The sequence below is a fragment of the Heloderma suspectum genome, chromosome 1 (genome assembly GCF_057233095.1).
Source record: "Heloderma suspectum isolate Gila_16-S chromosome 1, 16-S_ref, whole genome shotgun sequence".
Classification (NCBI taxonomy): Eukaryota; Metazoa; Chordata; class Lepidosauria; order Squamata; family Helodermatidae; genus Heloderma; species Heloderma suspectum.
Window position 1 is genome coordinate 240,535,154 of NC_139458.1, and position 22,979 is coordinate 240,558,132.

The 22,979-nt window shown below is 45.7% G+C and overlaps 1 protein-coding gene across 10 annotated transcripts in view; it reads right to left on the reverse strand.

The window, feature by feature from the left end:
* Positions 1–22,979, reverse strand: part of CD2AP (CD2 associated protein) — a 131,004-nt gene that overhangs the window by 63,269 nt on the left and 44,756 nt on the right. For all 10 annotated transcript variants that reach the window (XR_014786008.1, XR_014786004.1, XR_014786003.1 and 7 more), the window contains one exon: positions 18,571–18,761. Coding sequence is in view for 7 of the 10 variants with exons in the window: in XM_084821683.1 (XP_084677809.1) it covers positions 18,571–18,761 (191 nt within the window). In the remaining 3 variants the exon portion in view is untranslated. The remainder of the gene's footprint in view (positions 1–18,570; positions 18,762–22,979) is intronic.

A 22,979-nucleotide genomic window follows, 5' to 3' on the forward strand; every position in this document is an offset into this window, starting at 1 on the left:
TAGAAATAAATAAAACAATAACAGACATGTTATATGTCAAGCAAAGGTATTATGTGTTTACAGGAAAAAGCTCAAAATTGTTAATGAACAGAGTCCGGAAAAAGAGAACTAGGAACAGAATTTTAGCTTTGAATACTAAGGCATATGATCAAAAGGAAATGGGAAAATTATTACAAAGTTATTTTAAAGATCTTTATGAAGGGAAACCGATAAAAATAAAGCAGATTCAGGAATATCAAGACAAAACAAAAATACCCCCACTAAAAGAAGAACAGAAACAGTTATTAGAAGCTGAGGTAGGAGAAGAGGAGATTAAAGAAGGTATAAAAGAATTAAAAAATAATAAATCACCAGGCTGAGATGGGTTTACAGGTGAATTTTATAGCGCATTTGTGGATGTGATGCTACAACTGAAGAAATTATATCGGGAAATACAAGAGAGGCCCCCACTCCCAAAAACATGGACACAAGCTATAATAACACTGATACCCAAATTAAACAAAGATCAATGTAACCGATAACTCTACTGAATGTGGATTATTAGATATTTACTAAAATATGGGCAAAATGCCTGTAATAAGTTATTAATGACTATATAGGTTCAGATCAATATGTTTTTTTAAAAAATAGATTTATTGCAGATCCAATTCAAAAAGTATTTAGTATGATTAATATTTGTAAGACAAGAACGATCCTGGTTGTAATAATGACACTTGAGCTTTACAAGGTATTTGATATGGTTAATCCAGAATTTATATTAAGTCTGCTAAATAAGTATAATTTGGGGAATAAGTTTAAACATATAATAGAGGCAATATAGGTACAAACAACAGCAAAAATAAGGTACAATGGATTAGAGACAGAAGAAATAAGGCTTAATTCAGGACCAAGGCAAGGATGCCCACTTTCACAACTTTTGTTTACAATGGTAATTGAGTTTCTGACTGACAGAATCAGGGAAAATAAAGATATTAAAGGGCTACTCATAGGCAAGAGAGAATTTAAACTAAACCTATATGCGGATGACATTTTATTTACATTAGGAAATTCAGGAAAGGGAATAAAGGAATTGATAAGAGAATTAACAGAATTTCAACAGGTGGCAGGACTAAAGGTAAATACAAAGAAACTTGATGTGATGTGTCTGAATATAAGGGCCACAGGACCAAATAGAAATTTCAAAAATGACAGGTATTCGTTTAGTAACAAAAGAATTTAGATATTTAGGAGTTCAAGTCCCTACAAGTCAGAAGAATACGCTGAAACTAAATTATGGGAAGCTATGGAAGGAAATAAAGAATGACATAACCAGATGGGAAAAGATCAATTTAACATCTTTTGATCGGATTATGACTATAAAAATGATGGTATTACCAAAATTTACTGATCTTTTTAATGTGCTTCCACAAGCAATTCCATTTAAAAGGTTTAAAACATGACAAAACAGCATAGAAAAAATATTTGTAAGACTAAAAGGCCACAAACAGCAAAGGTGTTCAAATACAGATCTATGCAAGAAGGAGGATGGGGTATACCACACCTACAAACTTATTATGATGTGCACCAATTAAGACATATGTTAACAATAATGAAGGGGTGAGGGTGAATTCAATAGAAATAGAAAGGGAATTGATGGGATTAAAGGAAGAGGACATACAAAATATGTTCTATATTAAAAAGTATATAAAACAGCAAATAAAAAATAAAGAAAATACAATAAAAGGATTATTAAAAGTATGGAACTTCAGGAAAGAGAAACTAATACCAAGGGTTTCTCCATTAATACCGATTTGGGTGCACCCAGAGTTTGATATAAAAGGGAAAGCACTGGGGAAAAATAAGCTGAAAGAAATAAGAGTAAGACAAATGAGATTTTTTTTTATGAACAGCAGAATCCTATAACACAAGAAATATGGAACTATTGTGTACAAAGTATAGGAATGTCATGGTTAGTATGGATGCAAATCAGTAAATTTATAAGAATTAGACAGATAAGAAGGCAACGTACAAGAGAACAGAATGGGAATTTTTTTTTAGATAATTATCAGTTAGGAGAAAAAGGTATAATAACCCAAGTATATAAAATTTTGATAAAGCAGGAGATGGGGGGAATGTAACAATAAAGCAAATATGGGAAAGAGATATTGATGAGGAGATAGAGGAAGAAGACTGGAAGCAAATTTTTAGATAGATTTCACTTTCAAGCAATATTCACCAAAATGAAAGAAGGTGGTTTAAAGTTGGTTCAGAAGTGGTATTTGACACCAGCGAAGTTAGCAAAAATGAATAAGAATCTATCACCTTTGTGTTGGAGAGGATGTGGAATTAATGGTACTCAAATACATATGTGGTGGGAATGTAGAAGGGTTAGAAACTTCTGGGACAACATACTTCAGGAAATAAAAAGAATTACTGATCAAGAGATTTGTAAAACACCAGAACTAGCTTTATTGAATATGTTTGTAAAAGAAAATAGAGAGATGAGAGAAAAAAACATTAACTTTCTTGTTGACAGAATTGCAAGTAATTTAAAGACAGCCCGGATGCTAACAATATCTATGTGGAAAAAGAAAACCTGGGACATAGCAATAAATGAAAAGTTGACACAGAAACTAAGAGTCCACAGAGGAATAAAGAAAAGAGACACTTTCAAGAAGGATTGGGAAAAATATACAGATCGTATGAAAAAAGAGTCAAATGGAACAACCTTGGTGGAAGCCTATAGAAATCTATGGGACTCATGAAAAGAAGAAGACAATAAAGGAATGAAACAGGATGAATTAATGTATTATCCTGGAACAGAAATAGAAAATAAAGAAAGAACAAGAATCCTGAAACTGTTTGAGTTGGGGGAGAGATTGGGGAGGGATTTTGAATTAATATTACTGTGGGATTGTTTGTTTTTAATTTCTTTCTTTTTTTAATTAAAAAAAAAAGCTATACAAAATTTAAAAATGTGACAAGAATAAAACACTGGGCTAATTAAATAAAAAGAGCACAATGAACCTAAAACAGAAATTCTTTACTCACTGATGAATTTGTTCTCATCGAGTGAAGGAGGCCAGCCAGTACAGGGAGGGCCCCGCCTCCAGGGCTGGGAAGGGGGTCTCCAAGAAGAACTTCCAGAGGAGGCGGGGCCTCCCCCATGCACGCCAGTTGAGTCTTCCGAGTCGTTGAAACTCCTCGGAAGCCCTCTGTCCTGACGGTCTTCACCTGTGAACCTTGATTGACAAACAGGCTAAGGAAGCAACAGTGGTGAAGCCTGCCTAGCCTAAGAGTCACCTAGAAGGAGGCTGGCCCGGGCGGGCCTGGCTGGCTTCCTTCACTCGATAAGAAAGAATTTCCGTTTCCTCCAGGAAGTGCAGGAGACCAGCCAGTATGGGGATGTGACAAAGCAGTTCATCCCTGGATGGGTCAACAAACCCTTAGTCCGGCCCCCTGCTAGGGTTGTAGAACCCTCTGGAGGACCCTTCTGCCGAAGGTGCCCTCCGCAGAGGCAAAAAGTTTGATTTTATAGTGACATGTGAATGTATGCACGGATCACCACATGGCCGCCCTGCAGATCTCCTCTAGTGGAGCCCTACCCCAGAAGGCTGCTGATGTGGCCATTCCTCTGAGTGGGCCAATATTCCCTTCGGGGCTGTTAGGCCACTGGAGGCGTAAGCCAGCGTGATGCACTCACAAGGTAGTGCCAGAGAGGCTACCGACATGTTCTTGCCCATGGAGGATGGTTTGAAGGACACAAATAGGGTGCTGTGTTGGCTGTGGGGCCTGGTCCTCTCGAGACAGAAGCTGAGGCCCCATCTGGCATTCAGGGTATTCCCTGAATACCCTGAATATGGCATTCATTTTTCTTTTTAAATACTTATTTTATTTTCGTTTGTTCAGTCTCATTTCTGAAATCCCCCTATGTTAGGGTGGTTGGGTTGTTGGGTGTTGTGGTGGGATGCTTTTGGAAGGATATGATTCAGAGGTCCTACATGTATAAAGTTTGCCTCGTGTCTCTTCGAATTGGGACCTTCGACAGTATTCAGTGCAAGAGTGAAATATTCATCTAGAACAGGGGTGGGCAACTTGTGCCCTCCAGATGTTTTGGCCTAAAACTTCCATCATCCTTTACCATTGGCTATGGTAAAGGATGATGCCATTCCCTCTCCTGGGGGTTGGAAGGGTGAGGGCAGAAGGATGGGATGACCAGTTCCTGGGCTCTGTGGAAGCCTGAGTTGATCTTGGGGATGAAGGCTGGGTCCAGGCGGAAGTCCACCTTGTCCTTTTGAAAAATACAAAGCTCCTTTTCCACCGAAAGAGCCCCCAGCTCAGAGACCCTTCTGGCGGATATGATAGCCAGAAGGAAAATCATTTTGAGGGTCAACACCTTAAAGGTGGCAGCCCCTAGGGGTTTGAATGGGGCTTTGGGCAGTGCCTTGAGGACAGTGTTGAGGCTCCACGTGGGGAACCTCCTCAATGGGGGAGGGCTGATCAATGAAGCCACCCTAAGGAACCTCTTAATGTGGGGGTGAGAAACCAACCCCCCTCCCAGCTCTCCTAGTATGGACCCCAAGGCGGAAACCTGTCTTTTTAGGGTATTTGTTTTGAGGCCCGCTGACAGGCCCTCCTGGAGGAACTCCAAGGTATCGCCTATGCTGGTGACTAATGGGTCCCGCCCTGAAGCCTGGGCCCAGATGAGGAAAGCCCTCCAGATGCGCTCATATGATCTATTAGTAGAAGACTTCCTGGAGGCCAGGAGGGTGGAAACCACCTTTGAAGAGTAGCCCTAGACCCCTAGCAGTTTCCACTCAACTTCCAGATGGTTAGTTTCAGGAAACCTGGATATGGTGTGTGATCGGCCCTTGAGTCAGTAGATCGTGCCAGGGTGGCAGGGTCAGAAGTTTGACCATGGATAGGTTTATAAGGTTGGCGTACCACGGTCTCCTCAGCCAACTGGGTGCTATCAGGATTAGTTCTGCCTGCTGGTCCCTCAGCTTCTGGATCACCTTCGGGATGAGGGTTAGAGGAGGGAAGGCATAAAGAAGACCCCCGGGCCAACTGCTGGTCAGGGCATCTGTGAACTCAGTGCCCCTTGTGATGTAGCGGGTGGCGAATCTGGGGAGCTTAGCATTCTGCTGGGATGCAAAGAGGTCAATGCAGGTCGTCAGCCAACTGAATGTATCCAGGTGGAGGGAACACTCCCCTGGATCTAGGGATGTCCTGCTGGGCCAGTCGGCCTGGATGTTCAGTATGCCTCTTAGGTGCTCTGCCAAGATGGAGTGGAGCTGTTTTTGAGCCCACCTGAAGAGCATCATGGCCTCCTTCTAAAGGGATTTGGACTGAGCCCCTCCTTATTTGTTCACGTATGCCTTCGCTACCATGCTGTCTGTTCTGATTAGGATATCCTGCGACTCTAGTTGTGGGGCTAGGTGTCTCAATGCCAGGCGGATGGCTCTCAGCTCCAGTAGGTTGATGCTGAGGCAAGATTCTGCCTTGGTCCACAGGCCTTGGTGTGGTGGCCCTCAGAGAGAGCACCCCACCCCGTGAGGCAAGCATCTGTGGTCAGGGTGGTAAATGTCAGGGTCTGGATGGGGACCCCCTCCATGAGGTTGGGTGGGTGTGACCACCAGGTCAGGGAGCAAGAGACTTCTGCTGGGATTGTCACCGTTGGGTTGAGGTTGGATATTATTTCCATCTGGAAGGCCAGGAGGAACGACTGTAGGGGCCTTGTGTGGAATCTTGCCCACTGGACGGTCTCCTGGCATGAGACCATCATGCCCAGTAGTTTTGCCAGCTCTCTGAGGCAGGGCTTCTTTTCGGTCTGGATCTGGGCCACCAGCCTACTTACAGTAGTATGACTGTCTGGGGATAGGGTCATGACGTCCTTTGTTCTGTCCAGGGTCACCTCCAGGTGGAGTAGGGACTGTGAGGGTGACAGGGAGCTCTTCTTCTCATTGATGACGAACCCCAAAGACTGTAGGGTTGAAAGAGTGACGCTGATGTCCTGCATACACTGTTCCCATGATGGTGAGCGGATTAGGATATCATCCAGATAGGGGTGCAGATGGATTCCATTTGACCTCAGGTGGGCCACTGGGGCCAGGAGGATCTTTGTGAACACCTTTGGAGCCACGGCTAGGCCAAAGGGAAGAGCCTTGAATTGGAATTGCTTTGTTGTTGTTCAGTCGTTCAGTCGTGTCCGACTCTTCGTGACCCCATGGACCATAGCATGCCAGGCCTTCCTGTCCTCCGCTCTCTCCCGGAGTGTGCTCAAGTTCATATTCACTGCATCAGTGATGCTATCTAGCCATCTCATCCTCTGCCGTCCCCTTCTCCTTTTGCCTTCAGTCTTTCCCAGCATCAGGGTCTTTTTCAGAGAGTTTTCTCTTTGCATTAGGTGGCCAAAATAGTTGAGCTTCAGCTTCAGTATCTGTCCTTCCAATGAGCACTCAGGGTTGATTTCCTTTAGGATGGACTGATTTGACCTCCTTGCAGTCCAGGGGACTCGTAAGAGTCTTCTCCAGCACCACAGTTCGAAAGCATCCATTCTTCGGCGCTCAGCCTTCCTTATAGTCCAGCTCTCACAGCCATACATTACTACTGGGAAAACCATAGCTTTGATTAAACGGACCTTTGTCGGCAAGGTGATGTCTCTGCTTCTTACTATGCTGTCTAGGTTTGCCATAGCTTTCCTCCCAAGGAGCAAGCATCTTTTAATTTCATGGCTACAGTCACCATCTGGGGTGATCTTGGAGCCCAAGAAACTAAAATCTGTCACTGCTTCCATTTCTTCCCCTTCTATATGCCAGGAAGTGATAGGGCCAGATGCCATGATCTTCGTTTTTTTAATGTTGAGTTTCAAACCAGCTTTTGCACTCTCCTCTTTCACCCTCAACAAGAGGCTCTTGAGATCCTATTCGCTTTCTGCCATTAGGGTGGTGTCGTCTGCGTATCGGAGGTTGTTGATAATTCTCCCAGCAATCTTAATTCCGACCTCTGATTCATCCAACCCGGCATTTCTCATGATGTACTCTGCATATAAGTTAAATAAGCAGGGTGACAATATGCAGCCTTGTCGTACTCCTTTCCCAATTTTGAACCAATCGGTTGTTCCATGTCTGGTTCTTCCTGTTGCTTCTTGACCCTCGTACAGGTTTCTCAGGAGACAGGTAAGGTGGTCTGGTACTCCCATCACTTTAAGAATTTGCCACAGTTTGTTGTGATCCACACAATCAAAGGCTTGAGCGTAGTCAATGAAGCAAAAATAGACGCTTTTCTGGAATTCTCTTGCTTTCTCCATGATGCAGCCAATGTTGGCGATTTGATCTCTAGTTCCTCTGCCTCTTCGAAACCCAGCTTGTACTTCCGGTAGTTCTCGGTTCGCATACTGCTGAAGCCTAGCTTGTAGGATTTTGAGCATCACCTTGCTGGCATGTGAAATGAGCGCAATTGTGCGGTAGTTTGAACACTCTTTGGTGTTGCCCTTCTTTGGAATTGGAATGTAAACTGACCTTTTCCAGTCTTGCGGCCATTGTTGAGTGTTCCAAATTTGGCAGCACTTTAACAGCATCATCTTTTAGGATTTTAAATAGCTCAGCTAGAATACTGTCATCTTGTTTCCCGCCTCCCAGCTGAGCAGAGCAGAGCATAGCAAGCTGCTCCAGCTGGTCCAGGGCCTACAGAAGCAGGCAAGCTCCCAGAGAGCAAGCGAACAGAGCGAGCAAACAGGGGGAGCAAACAGGAGTTGGCCAGGGGAGTTGCAGTGGTTGAAGAGACAAAGGAGGCAGAGGCTAAGAGGTAAGTGGGTTGCAGGAAGCCCAGGGGGCTGCCCTTTATCCTTCTGATTGGCTGTGAGCTCACCAGGTGCTTCTGAGAGCTCCAAATGAATTGGGGGGGGGGTGGCCTGAGTACTCCCAGCAGCTGACTGGGCGGGAAGCTTCAGTCTGTTTCCCGCCTCCCAGCTGAGCAGAGCAGAGCAGAGCAAGCTGTTCCAGCTGGTCCAGGGACTACAGAAGCAGGCAAGCTCCCAGAGAGCGAGCGACCACAGCAAGCACACAGGGGGAGCAAACAGGAGTTGGCCAGGGGAGATCAGCAGGGGAGGTCAAGGGGGAGGCCCCTAACATTTTTTTTAATTATTTTTATTTTAACTAACTTTTTCCATTTATTTGTCTTGTAACACACACTTTCACACCAGTGGGACTCTGCTTTTAACCTCTACTGAGTAGAAGAGCAGGCACAGGCTAGTCTAGAACAATCACAAAGCTAGACACAAAAAGGGAAAAGAGGCTATGGAAGGACAAGAATCTCCAGTGGTGCTGACCTGCAAGGTGAGCGCAATGTTTGTTTTCTTGCCTGAGAACAACATGGCCTACACCTGCAACAAGTGCAAGTTGATCACGCTGCTGGAGGAAAAAGTAAGTGGACTGGAGTGGCGACTGTCGACCCTCCGGGGAATAAGAGAACACGAAGAGTTCTTGGACAGAATGGGGGAACTACAGCAGCAAAGGGCAGACCAGAAGCTTGAAGAGCAACAGCAAGATGAGGCAGTGGGAAATGCTGAGGTGAAGAAAAATGGAATAAAGGATACTCCTTGGAAAAGGGTGACAGGAGAAGAAGAACTAGACGCCACTCTGCACCAGTGGAAGCAGTGGAGCTGTGGAACCGATTCCAGGTACTTGCGGATGAGACTGGAGGACAGCCTGCAGAGGAAGAATCACAGGGGAACCTGCATGAGAGTGAGCAAGAGGCTAAAGGTCAGTCAAACAGAGGCGATGAAACCCAGGCCTACAAGAAGAAGAAGAGAAGAGTGGTAGTAGTGGGAGACTCCTTGCTGCATGGGATTGAGACCCAAGTATGTCACGAAGACCCGTGGACTCGCCAGGTATGTTGTCTCCCGGGAGGACGAATTAGAGACGTGACTGAAAGGCTGCCTGCACTCATAAAGCCCACTGACAGGTATCCGTTTCTCCTCATCCATGTGGGAACAAATGATACTGCCAAGCAGAGCTATGAAGAGATCACGTCAGACTTTGAAGCTTTGGGAAGGAAACTCCAGAACTTTGGTGCCCAGATAGTTTTCTCATCCATCCTTCCAGTAGTTAGAAGAGGGATAGAAAGGGAAAGGAAAATACTCCGGGTGAATGACTGGCTACGAAGGTGGTGCCAACGAGAGAGATTTGGATTCTGGGACCACGGGCTATACTTCCTGGAAGATGGGCTGATGGCTAGGGATGGGTTGCACCTCACAAAGGATGGGAAGAATGTGTTTGGCCACAGCATGAAGAACTTCATCAGGAGGGCTTTAAACTGAATCCTACGGGGAAGGGAGATGTAATGTTGGGGGTAACAATGGACATAGGCGCATGTACTGCAATGGAGAGAACAGCTCTGATAGCGCCCAATAATAGTCTTCAGACACATGTAGGAAGAAAGCCAGACTATGAAGCACATGGTCTTCGATGTCTATATCCTAATGCCCAGAGTATGGGAAACAAACAGAACGAACTTGAACTCTTAATACAAGAGGGAAATTATGACCTGATAGGTATAACTAAGACTTGGTGGGATGACTCTCATGACTGGAATACAGCAATTGAAGGATATAACTTGTTCAAAAAGAACAGGAGGAACAGAAAGGGAGGTGGGGTTGCACTGTATGTGAAAAATACATATCTCTGCACAGAAATACAGGAGGAGGAGCTTGGTAGCCCCATCGAGAGCATCTGGGTTGAAATAAATGGAGCAAAGAATAAAAGGAACCTGGTGGTCGGAGTCTACTACCGGCCACCCAATCAAGGAGAAGACAAGGATGAACCTTTTGAAAAGCAAATAGCCAATGTTTTAAGGAAGCATGATGTAGTAGTAATGGAGGAATTCAATTTCCCCGATATTTGTTGGGAGACAAATTCTGCAAAACATGGCCCCTCCAGGAAATTCCTGACTTGTGTGGCGGATAACTTCCTCCTACAGAAAGTAGAGGAAGGAACTAGAGGATCGGCTATCCTTGACTTGATCCTAACCAACAGAGATGACTTAGTGGATAAAGTAGCAGTTACAGGAACTCTGGGGGAAAGCGACCATGTTGTACTTGAGTTCTTGGTTCTAAGGAAAGCAAAAGCCGAGTGTAGTCAAACGCGTACCTTGGATTTTAGGAAAGCTGATTTTAATAAACTCAGAACAATTATCAGTAAGGTCCCATGGCAAGCGATGCTAGCGAGAAAAGGAGTCCAAGATGGGTGAGAGCTTTTAAAAAAGGAAATTCTCAAGGCACAATCACAAGCAATTCCAACAAGAAGAAAAGGTGGAAGACAACAGAAGAAGCCAATGTGGCTTCACAAAAAGCTTAGGGATGACCTGAAAACAAAAAAGGACACATATAGGAAGTGGAAAGAAGGCCAAGTAACAAAGGAAGAGTACAGGCAGATAGCACAGAATTGCAGGGATGGCGTCATGAAGGCTAAAGCTGAGAATGAGCTGAGGTTAGCAAGGGATGTTAAAAACAACAAAAAGGCTTTCTTCAGCTACGTGCATAGTAAAAGGCAGAGGAAAGAAATGGTGGTTCAGCTATTAAATAAGGATGGCAAAACGATAACAGATGACAAAGAAAAGGCAGAGGTGCTCAATTCCTACTTTGGCTCAGTCTTCTCCCAAAAGAGGGTCTGTGACCCCCCTGGCAAAGGCGAAGTACAGGCTGAAGGGGCAGGATCGCAGCTTGAGATCGACAGGCATATGGTCAAGGAACACCTCATTACTTTGAATGAGTTCAAATCTCCAGGGCTAGATGAACTGCATCCTAGAGTCATAAAGGAACTGGCAGAAGAACTCTCAGAACCGCTGTCTATTCTCTTTGAGAAATCATGGAGGACGGGGGAAGTGCCAGATGACTGGAGGAGGGCTAACGTTGTCCCTATCTTCAAAAAGGGTAAAAAGGAGGAACCTCGGAACTACAGACCAGTCAGTCTGACATCAATCCCTGGGACAATTCTGGAGCAGATCATAAAGCAATCCATCTGGAAGCACCTTGACAACAATGCAGTGATTACACAAAGCCAACATGGATTTGTCAAAAACAAGTCCTGCCAGACAAATCTGATCTCATTTTTTGATCAAGTAACCTCCCTTGTAGACCGTGGGAATGCTGTAGACATCATATACCTCGACTTCAGCAAAGCTTTCGACAAAGTGCCCCATGATCTCCTGATGAGCAAACTAGCTCAAAGTGGGCTAGATGAAACAACGATCCAGTGGATCCACAGTTGGCTACAGAATCGGACTCAAAGAGTGCTTATCAATGGGACCTTCTCAAACTGGGGAGAGGTAACGAGTGGGGTACCGCAGGGCTCAGTCCTGGGCCCAGTGCTCTTCAACATTTTGATTAATGACTTGGAGGAGGAGGTGTAGGGAATGCTGATCACATTTGCAGATGACACAAAATTGGGAGGGATAGCTAATACTTTGGAAGACAGAAACAAAATTCAAAGTGATCTGGATAGACTGGAGCGCTGGGCAGAAAACAACAGAATGACATTTAATAGGGACAAATGCCAAGTTCTGCACCTAGGAAAAAGAAACCAAATGCACAGTTACAAGATGGGGGATACGTGGCTCAACCACACTACAAGCGAGAAGGATCTTGGAATTGTTGTCAATCACAAGCTGAATATGAGCCAACAATTTGATGTGGCTGCAAAAAAGGCAAATGCTCTTTTGGGCTGCATTCATAGAAGCATCGCTTCCAAATCCCGGGAAGTACTAGTTCCCCTCTACTCAGCACTGGTTAGGCCTCATCTGGAGTACTGTGTCCAGTTCTGGGCACCACACTTGAAGAAGGATGCAGTCAAACTGGAGAGGGTTCAGAGGAGGGCAACAAAGATGATCAGGGGACTGGAAACAAAGCCCTATGAAGAGTGACTGAAAGAACTGGGCATGTTTAGCCTTGAGAAGAGAAGACTGAGGGGAGATATGATAGCACTCTTCAAGTACTTGAAAGGTTGTCACAGAGAAGAAGGCCAGGATCTCTTCTTGATCATCCCAGAGTGCAGGACACGGAATAATGGGCTCAAGTTACAGGAAGCCAGATTCCGGCTGAACATCAGGAAAAACTTCCTGACTGTAAGAGCAATACGACAATGGAACCAGTTACCTGCGGAGGTGGTGGGCTCTCCCACACTGGAGGCCTTCAAGACGAGGCTGGACAGCCATTTGTCAGGGATGCTCTGACTTGGATTCCTGCCTTGAGCAGGGGGTTGGACTCGATGGCCTTGTAGGCCCCTTCCAACCCTACTATTCTATGATTCTATGATCTCCGCTAGCTTTGTTGTTAGTAATGCTTCCTAAAGCCGACTTGACTTCACTCTCGAGGATGTCCGGCTCAAGTTCAGTGACCGCACTATCATGGCTATCAGGGATATTCAGATCTTTCCTGTACAATTCTTCTGTGTATTCTTTCCACCTCTTATTAATCTCACCTGCAGCTGTTAGGTCCCTGCCTTCTTTGTCCTTTATCATGCCCGTCTTTGCACAAAACGTTCCTTTGAGATCTCCGATTTTCTTGAAGAGATCTCTAGTCTTTCCCATTCTGTTGTTTTCCTCGATTTCTTTGCATTGTTCATTTAAGAAGGCCTTCTTGTCTCTCCTTGCTATTCTCTGGAACTCTGCATTCAGTTGGATATATCTTCCCCTTGCTCCCTTGCTTTTCGCTTCCCTTCTTTCCTCAGCTACTTGTAAAGCCTCCTCAGACAGCCACTTGGTTTTCTTGCATTTCTTTTTCTTTGGGATGGATTGAGTTGCTGCCTCCTGAACAATGTTACGGACCTCTGTCCATAGTTCCTCAGGCACTCTGTCTATCAGGTCTAATCCCTTAAATCTATTCCTCACCTCCACTGTATATTCATCAGGGATAGGATTTAGGTCATACCTGAATGGTTTAGTGGTTTCCCCTACGTTCTTCAATTTAAGCCGAAATTTGGCAACAAGAAGCTCATGATCTGAGCCACAGTCAGCTCCAGGTCTTGTTTTTACTGACTGTATAGAGCTTCTCCATCTTTGGCTGCAAAGGACATAATCAATCTGATTTCAATATTGACCATCTGGTGATGTCCATGTGTAGAGTCGTCTCTTGTGCTGTTGGAAAAGAGTGTTTGCTATGATCAGCGTGTTCTCTTGGCAAAACTCTATTAGCTTTTGTCCTGCTTCATTTTGTACACCAAGGCCATGCTTGCCTGTTATCCCGGTGATTTCTTGACTTCCTACTTTAGCATTCCAATCCCCTATGATGAAGAGGACAACTTTTTTTGGTGTTAGTTCTAGAAGGTGTTGTAGGTCTTCATAGAACCGATCAACCTCAGCTTCTTCAGCATCAGTGGTTGGGGCATAGACTTGAATTACTGTGATGTTGAATGGTTTGCCTTGGATTCATACTGAGATCATTCTATCGTTTTTAAGATTGTACCCCAGTACTGCTTTTCCCACCTTTTGTTGACTATGAGTGCTACTCCATTTCTTCTAAGGGATTCTTGCCCACAATAGTAGATATGATGGTCACCTGAATTAAATTCGCCCATGCCTGTCCATTTGAGTTCACTGATTCCCAAGATGTCGATGTTCAGTCTTGCCATCTCATGTTTGACCACCTCCAGCTTACCTTGATTCATTGATCTGACATTCCAGGTTCCTAAACAATATTGTTCTTTACAGCATTGGATTTTCTTTTCACCGCCAGACACATCCACAGCTGAGTGTCCTTTCGGCTTTGGCCCAGCCGCTTCACTCTTTCTGGCGCTACTTGGAAATACCCTCTGCTCTTCCCCAGTAGTATACTGGACACCTGAGGGGCTCATCTTCCGGCGTCATATCTTTTAGCCTTGTGATATGTTCCATGGGGTTTTCTTGGCAAGAATACTGGAGTGGGTTGCCATTTCCTTCTCCAGTGGACCACATTTTGTCAGAACTCTCTGCCATGACCTGTCCCTCTTGGGTGGCCCTGCACGGCATAGCTTATGGCTTCACTGAGTTACGCAAGCCCCTTCGCCACAACAAGGCAGTGATCCATGAAGGGGATCCATGAAGGGGAATTGCTTTGCTCTGTAGCTGAAGTGCAGAAACTTGCAGTGAGATGGTTGGATGGGGATGTGTAGGTACGCCTCTGACAGATCCACCGAAGTTAAGAAGCCCCCTCTTTGGAAGCTCTCCTTTATGGACTTGAGCGCCTCCATTGGGAATTTCTGCTTCTTCAGGAAGCAGTTGAGCCTCTTTAAGTCCAGAATGGGTCTGGACCCCCCATTCATCTTCAGGACCATGAAGAAGAGGGAGAAGACGCCCTGTCCCCTCTCTTTCTGAGGTACCTTCTCGATGGCTCGGATCTGACGAAGGTGTTGTATTGCTGAAAGAGTCCTCAAATGCCGAGGTGGGTCCTTCCGATGGGGGGAGCTGAAGAAGTGTTCCCTGGGTGTCTCTGGAGCTCTACGGAGTATCCCTCTTCCACCGTTTCCAGGACCCAGCTGTCTGAGCAGAGCCATCTCCAGGCATTTGAGAATGCCACTGGGGGGGATGGCAAGTCATGCTGTACTGGGAGTCTTGCCTTGCTGGGGGAGGGGGTGCTCTGTGGTTGCCCGGGCTGGCCCTGTTGTTGTGTTGCCGTTTGGGTTTTCCCTCTCTAGGTACATAGGTGGAGGGGAAGGGTGGCCTGAAGGGACAAAAAGGCCTGGGCTTCGCCTGAAAGCGCTTTGCCTCCTTCCTCACTGGGTTCGGTAAGGCTTTCTTCTTGTCCTTTGTCTCCACGAGCAGTTTGTCCAAGGCTTCCCCAAACAGTAGCTTACCTGAGAAGGAAACACCTGCAAGATTGGATTTGGTTTTGGTGTCCGCTCCCCAGTTGCGTAGCCAGATTTTCTTCTTGCCATGACGTTGCCTGCTGTTGCCCTTCCCCCAGCTGGAAGGAGTCTAGCGATGTGCCAACTAAGAACGACGCTGCCATCACCATATCCTACACAGTTTCACAGGCCTCCTTCCCTAGGTCTCTGCCGTGGACCAGTCCATTTGCCATCATGAAGATGCTCCTAGCAACGATTGTCGACGTGGTCGCCGCCTGCATGGCTGAGGCTTCGAAGCCTCTGCAGGGGGCTGCCTCGGCGCTTCGATTGAGCTGATCTGAGGGAAGCTCGTCCTGTTCTGAGGCCAGGAGGGCCTTGGAACTGAGAGCTGAGACAGGGTTGTCTACTCTTGGGGTGACCAGATCCTGCATGGCATCCTCTTGCAGGTGGTAGAACCTTTCAGTGATGATGGACTGTCTTAGATCTGGTTGGTTTAGAGCATTCCTTGTGCAGTATCTCTTCCAGGCTTAGTGGGAATGGAACATTCAGGTGAGGGGGGGCGATGGGAAGGCCCCCGCCACCCCCGCCCTGTTTGCCCGGCCCTGATGGGGTGTCGCAGTTTCTTCCTGGTCTGTAAGCTCCAAGATGTTAAGGCTTTTGGAATTCATTTTAGGAAATGCTCCCGAAGGGAAAAGATGGCCTTGTGGGGCTTGTTTCCTAGGCTTGTCTCCCTCTGAGGGGGTCTCCCTCCTCAGATTCTGATGAACTTGCTCTGGGGGAAGGGTATCAGGAGCTTTGGGAGTCAGAGCGGCAGGCCAGGGATGAGGAAGGGGATCTGGCCCTTTGCCTCCCTTCTCTATGTCTCCTTGCCTTCTTTCTCTAGGTAGATGGTGACAAGGACCTGGTGCGCTTCCTCCCAGAGTAGACCCTGCTTGAGGTGGATCAGGATCTGCCTGAGGTATCCCTCCTCCTCTCCCTCTGCCTGCTTCTCCTGGAGTGGGCGCGGGGGGGTGGGGGTGCGATTGCGTCTCCGTTTGGAGTGTGATCTCTCCACTGGATGTCCATGGAGCTGAAGCTGGACGAGTGGGTGTGTCGCTTGCGCTGGGCCCTTTCCCTGGATGTGCTCCTATGGGAGCGCTCTCTGTGTTTTGTCCCCTCCTAGGAGGAGGCCTTGCATCCAATTTGGCGAATGTCCTCCTCTAGCAGATCCAGCATAGATCTTTCCCCCTCCCGATGTGTGGTGGGGGCTGGCCTCAGGGTTGGGCCTATAGCTGGGTTCCAGGCCCCCTGTTCTTTCCTCCAGGGGCTCCTGTGATCGAAAACATGGGGGACTGGAATCCTCCATTTCCCACCCTTTCTGAGGCTCCTACTGGGGGTGTGGGCCTTGAGAGGCTTGCTCTGGAATCCCTTGCCCGGGTGTGGGGGGGAATGGGTCTTGCCGCCACCTGACTCACCCTCTCTGGGCTGCTCCTGCTCGGGGGGGGGGGCAATGGAAGCTGCTGCCGACTCTCATGGACTCCGCCGACTGGTGAGATCTCGCTTTGCCGCATCCGTGTGGCTGCTGGTGGTGAAGGGGCCAATGGCAGCACCTGCCTTGACCCGCGGCTGAAGATTCCCTCCGCTTTGCGGGGGCGGAGCTGGAGTGTTGGGGCTTCCCTGGCATCTGTGCAGCAGTGGGTAAGAACCCCTGAAGGGGGCCTGGATCCTTCGCCCTACTGCAAGCTGGCCCTGTGTCAGAGCAGCAGTCACCTCCCCACCGCCACAATGGAAGGTCACTCCTTCTTTGGTCTTCTTCTCTTTTTTTTTTGTAGTTGCTCTTGCACACAAAAGCCTTGGAGAAGCTGCCTCCTTCCACGAGGCAGGAAGTAAAACTGGATAGCATGGGGGAGGCCCTGCCTCCTCCCGAAGTTCTTCTTAGAGACTGCCTTCCTGGCCGCAGAAGCAGGGCCCTCCCCGTACTGGCTGGCCTCCTTCACTCAGTAGGAGAACTAAAATACATCTAGGCCTTTACACCAACTGTGACAGCAGTTAAGGCTTTAGTGTGAATTTTTGAAGTCGCTAAGGCAAAAAGCACAACCTGCTGGGTCACTTGTCTACCTTGATCAGATAGCAGGTAACATGTATTTCTTCAAGCAAATTCAGGTTGCAACAAAGATATAATATTACCAAGGAACTTTGAATGCGATAATGCATATAAGGGGCGCACCCATAGACAGTGTATCAAGACCTTTAATTTCTGGGGATCCACATAGACATATTTGTTGATCATAAGGGATCTGATGGTATCTGCGATCGAATACATGGTTTAAAAACAGAGCTGTGGAAGCCTGTCTAAGTCTGGGAAAAGTCAGATCTACCAGATATGAGGCTCTCAAATGGTTACATTTATAACATCCATAGAAACTAATAACAAAAATTAGAAGATTAAATTTAAAAGATAAAACTACCCAAATGAGTTCTGAAAAAAGCAATTAAAGATTCACATGATTTTTACCTTTACTATCCACAGACATAATAATGCAATTGAAAGGATGGCCTGCCACCTACAGAAGGATATACTTAACTCCCTGGAATATCTGAGAATATTTGGCCATGAACAGTTGATTAGCACCTTAATCCTACCTTCAGCTGTTTTACTGTCACATTTCTGTACCTCTCCTTGTAATGACCAAAAGCTCTGAGGAGATTCTTCCCCATGTAGCACAAAAGTTCCTTGGCAATCAGGTATTGGGCTCCCCATTACTCTTGCACTCCCCCCTCCCCCTCCAGTGCAGTCACAAAAAAGGAGGCTGGATGCTTTGGCTTCTGGTTTTGATTAAACCCAGCTTGCATGTTTTCCAAACTTAAACAAACTGTTTATGAAGCTGACATGTTTTCACTAACCATTGTTAAGATTACCACCTTCTACCACATTTAAAATTTATTACAAGATAATAATAAAAAAAATTGGGTTTGGGTGACATGTTAAACTGCTCTAAATAAGGCATCAACAGAACGTTGTACTGCAACTGTTACTGCAGAACAATGTTATCTGTGAACCAACAACTCTTCAAGAAGCAGTAGAAGGAAGGGTGCTTCTCCAGAAGGCTTTTATTGTGCAATCATCCTGTCTCAAACATGGAATTTAGTGGGGGCTCCAGACAACATCATCTCCTATTTGTGTGTTTTCCCACCCTTTCAGCCTTTTTTCTTACCTTGAAAATCAGTTAAGGAGGGAAAAAAGGAAGAGCCACATAGTGCCTTTTGATTTCTGGGGATCTACATAGCCCCAGAAGTACCTCTGTGGTACTTCTAGATGGACAGTTTCTAAGGCTCTTCAAAAAGTAAGTTACATTGCTTATAAAAGCACAAGATACTGAGTTTTCTCTCTTTTAGGGCGCAATCATATGGCTGCTCGACAGAGGCTAGATGGCCATAGGATAGGTCAGTTCCTGGGAACTGACCTCCACCCCCTCCTATGCTGCCTGGTAGGCAGCACAGATTGGCACCGTGCTCCACGCTCATAAGAGCAGCGCGGAGCAGCAAAAATGGGGCATTTGTGTTGTCTGGCATCTCCCCACCCCTGCGCTCAGACTTCCCGTGGCAAGACAGCCAAAATCAGCTGTCTAGCTGCAAATGCGGGGTGGCTGAAGTACGGAGGGGAAGATCCCCTCCACCCTGCTCCTGCCCTGCATTGGAGAGGCAGTCGGCTCCGAGTTCTGATAGGACTGCGCCCTTAAACAAACACTGCTATGTTTTTGGAAAAGATGAGATTCAGACTTGGCAAATAAGTTACCTTATCTTGCTGCTGCTTCTCTTCTGCATCATTACTGGATGATCTTGTCTTAAGCTTCACTGAGCCTTCTTTAAAAATATCTCCAAACCCAACTCCTCGGATTTTCTTTGGCTGTGCTATCAGTGTAAGTCCAGACTCATTACTATTTCCTGATGAAGTTACAGGTGAGACTGGGCCCATAAAAACAGACTCTGGAAAATGATGAGAAAGTGGTATTAACATGCACTGTTAAGGAGGAAAGTGTATTAATATTTATCTTAAAGCCTGCATGTAGGACATGTAAACTATGTGAATCAGCCTTGGTGTGCACAAGAGGTGTTCCAGTTCATAGTAGTTCATCAAGAAATTTTCAGATGAAAGGTTTTGGTCTGTCATTTTAAAAAGTGAGAAGTCATGTGTTGTCATCAATTATTTATTTTCTAATTAAGCAAGTTCCTGCATTATTTTACTTTTTTTTATTGTAAACTTTAAAAAATTACACTAAAATACAGCTTATATTTCATAGAACACCTCAATATAATAGTAACTTATAGAAATTGCATGGCACCCCACAAAAGGATTCCAATATAAAACACATTATTCCCATTTCCTCAGAAAATTAACAACAAAGATTCTCCATCAGCACAGCCTTACCAGATTGTCACCATATGCTAAACTTATTACATAGCATTGCCTTCAATACCTATTGGTGATCAGCTGGCAAATATCGTGGGAGAAGCCTACAGACTTCCTTGCTTGCAGAGTATGAACAAAGTGGAGCTGCAATTTAGGTCACAATTTAGGTAGAAGTAAGATTACTCTCTCTGTAACCCTGTGTGCTAGTTGCTAGGGAGACACTTTTAAGGTCTTTCTTGAGTCCCAGGCATCAGACAAACAGGCTGGTCCCTGGCTTGAAGGAAAATGTTTTGTGCTGATAGAACAAGAGAACCCTTTTGAAAATGTAGAACGTTCGTTCAACATCAGATAGAGGAGAAAGAAAGAAAGTGGGGAAAAACAGACCCTGACTGATGTAAAAATCAGAAACCTTGAAGAAAAGTCAGGTCTGGGAGTCGCACAGCCTTCATTATTTTGAAACTGTATGAAAATAGGATCAGACTGTAGGGCAGAAAATTCACTGGCTCATCTGGCTGATGGAATGTCCACATGGAAGACTGTCTTTAAACAGTGGAGGTGTAGATCCAAGAAGAACATGGCTCAAAGCCCATCAGCCAACTCAGAACCAAAGTATAAGGTTTTGTTTAAGAATTGTCTGTCATACTGGTACTGCAAGGCCCATTCTGGTACTGCAAGACCCTTAACATTTAGTGTATTGTCCCCTATTCCTTTCTACGTTTCCTCAGCAGAAACGTACGTATTTTTCTACGGATTTATATGCGTAAATTTCGGGAAAGTAAAAAAATCATCCAAAAGTCCACAGACTCCGCAGGGCCTGAGGGGGTCGCTCCACAGCGGATTCCGTAGGTCGGATTCTTAGAAATCCGAGCTCATTTTAATCCATCACAAATTTCTCCAGCATCCCTATCAAAGAGTGCTTATCCATGGGATCTTCTCAAACTGGGGAGAGGTAATGAGCGGGGTACTGTGGGGCTCGGTCCTGGGCTCTTCAACATTTCTATTAATGACTTGGAGGAGGAGGTGCAGGGAATACTTATCAAATTTGCAGATGACACAAAATTGGGTGGGACAGCTAATGCCCTGAAAGACAGAAACAGAATTCAAAGTCATCTTGATAGGCTGGAGCGCTGAGCAGAAAACAGCAGAATGAAATTTAATAGGGATAAATGCCAAGTTCTGCACCTAGGAAAAAGAAACCAAAGGCACAGTTACAAGATGGGCGATATTTGGCTCAACAAAACTACAAGCGAGAAGGATCTTGGAATTGTTGTAGATCACAAGCTGAACATGAGCCAACAATGTGATGTAACTGCAAAAAAAAGGCAAATGCTCTTTTGGGCTGCATTAATAGAAGCATAAATGCAAGAAAGCCAAGTGGTTGTCTGATGAGGCTTTACAAGTAGCTGAGGAAAGAAGGGAAGCGAAAAGCAAGGGAGCAAGGGGAAGATATATCCAACTGAATGCAGAGTTCCAGAGAATAGCAAGGAGAGACAAGAAGGCCTTCTTAAATGAACAATGCAAAGAAATCGAGGAAAACAACAGAATGGGAAAGACTAGAGATCTCTTCAAGAAAATTGGAGATCTCAAGGGAACGTTTTGTGCAAAGATGGGCATGATAAAGGACAAAGAAGGCAGGGACCTAACAGAAGCAGAGGAGATTAAGAAGAGGTGGAAAGAATACACAGAAGAACTCTACAGGAAAGATCTGAATGTCCCTGATAGCCATGATAGTGCAGTCACTGAACTTGAGCCGGACATCCTAGAGAGAAGTCAAGTGGGCCTTAGGAAGCATTAGTAACAAGAAAGCTAGCGGAGATGACAGTATTCCAGCTGAGCTATTTAAAATCCTAAAAGATGATGCTGTTAAAGTGCTGCATTCAATATGCCAACAAATTTGGAATACTCAACAATGGCCGCAAGACTGGAAAAGGTCAGTTTACATTCCAATTCCAAAGAAGGGCAATGCCAAAGAGTGTTCAAACTACCGCACAATTGCGCTCATTTCACATGCCAGCAAGGTGATGCTCAAAATCCTACAAGCTAGGCTTCAGCAGTATGTGAACCGAGAATTACCGGAAGTACAAGCTGGGTTTCAAAGAGGCAGAGGAACTAGAGATCAAATCGCCAACATTCGCCGGATCATGGAGAAAGCAAGAGAATTCCAGAAAAACGTCTATTTCTGCTTCATTGACTACGCTAAAGTCTTTGATTGTGTGGATCACAACAAACTGTGGCAAATTCTTAAAGTGATGGGAGTACCAGACCACCTTACCTGTCTCCTGAGAAATCTGTACGAGGGTCAAGAAGCAACAGTAAGAACCAGACATGGAACAACCGATTGGTTCAAAATTGGGAAAGGAGTACGACAAGGCTGCATATTGTCACCCTGCTTATTTAACTTATATGCAGAGTACATCATGAGAAATGCCGGGTTGGATGAATCACAGGTCAGAATTAAGATTGCCGGGAGAATTATCAACAACCTCCGATATGCAGACGATATCACCCTAATGGCAGAAAGCGAAGAGGATCTAAAGAGCCTCATGTTGAGGGTGAAAGAGGAGAGTGCAAAAGCTGGCTTGAAACTCTACATTAAAAAAACGAAGATCATGGCATCTGGCCCCATCACTTCCTGGCATATAGAAGGGGAAGAAATGGAAGCAGTGACAGATTTTACTTTCTTGGGCTCCAAGATCACCCCAGATGGTGACTGTAGCCATGAAATTAAAAGACGCTTGCTCCTTGGGAGGAAAGCTATGGCAAACCTAGACAGCATAGTAAGAAGCAGAGACATCACCTTGCCGACAAAGGTCCGTCTAATCAAAGCTATGGTTTTCCCAGTAGTAATGTATGGCTGTGAGAGCTGGACTATAAGGAAGGCTGAGCGCCGAAGAATGGATGCTTTTGAACTGTGGTGCTGGAGAAGACTCTTACGAGTCCCCTGGACTGCAAGGAGGTCAAACCAGTCAATCCTAAAGGAAATCAGCCCTGAGTGCTCACTGGAAGGACAGATACTGAAGCTGAAGCTCCAATATTTTGGCCACCTAATGCGAAGAGAAAACTCTCTGGAAAAGACCCTGATGCTGGGAAAGACTGAAGGCAAAAGGAGAAGGGGATGGCAGAGGATGAGATGGCTAGATAGCATCACCGATGCAGTGAATATGAACTTGAGCACACTCTGGGAGAGAGCGCAGGACAGGAAGGCCTGGCATGCTATGGTCCATGGGGTCACAAAGAGTCGGACACAACTGAACGACTGAACAACAACAACAACAGTAGCATAGCCGCCAAATCACATGAAGTACTAGTTCCCCTCTACTCAGCACTGGTTAGGCCTCATCTGGAGTACTGTGTCCAGTTCTGGTGCCACATTTTAAGAAGGATGCAGACAAACTGGAGAGGGTTCAGAGGAGGGCAACAAAGATGATCAGGGGACTGGAAACAAAGCCCTATGAGGAGAGACTGAAAGAACTGGGCATGTTTCGCCTTGAGAAGAGAAGACTGAGGGGAGATATGATCGCACTCTTCAAGTACTCGAAAGGTTGTCACAGAGAGGAAGGCCAGGATCTTTTCTCGATCATCCCAGAATGCAGGACACAGAATAATGGGCTCAAGTTACAGGAAGCCAGATTCCGGCTGAACATCAGGAAAAATTTCCTGACTGTTAGAGCAATACGACAATGGAACCAATGACCTAGGGAGGTGGTGGGCTCTCCCACACTGGTTGACATTCAAGATGAAGCTGGACAGCCATCTGTCAGGGATCCTTTGACTTAGATTCCTGCATTGGGCAG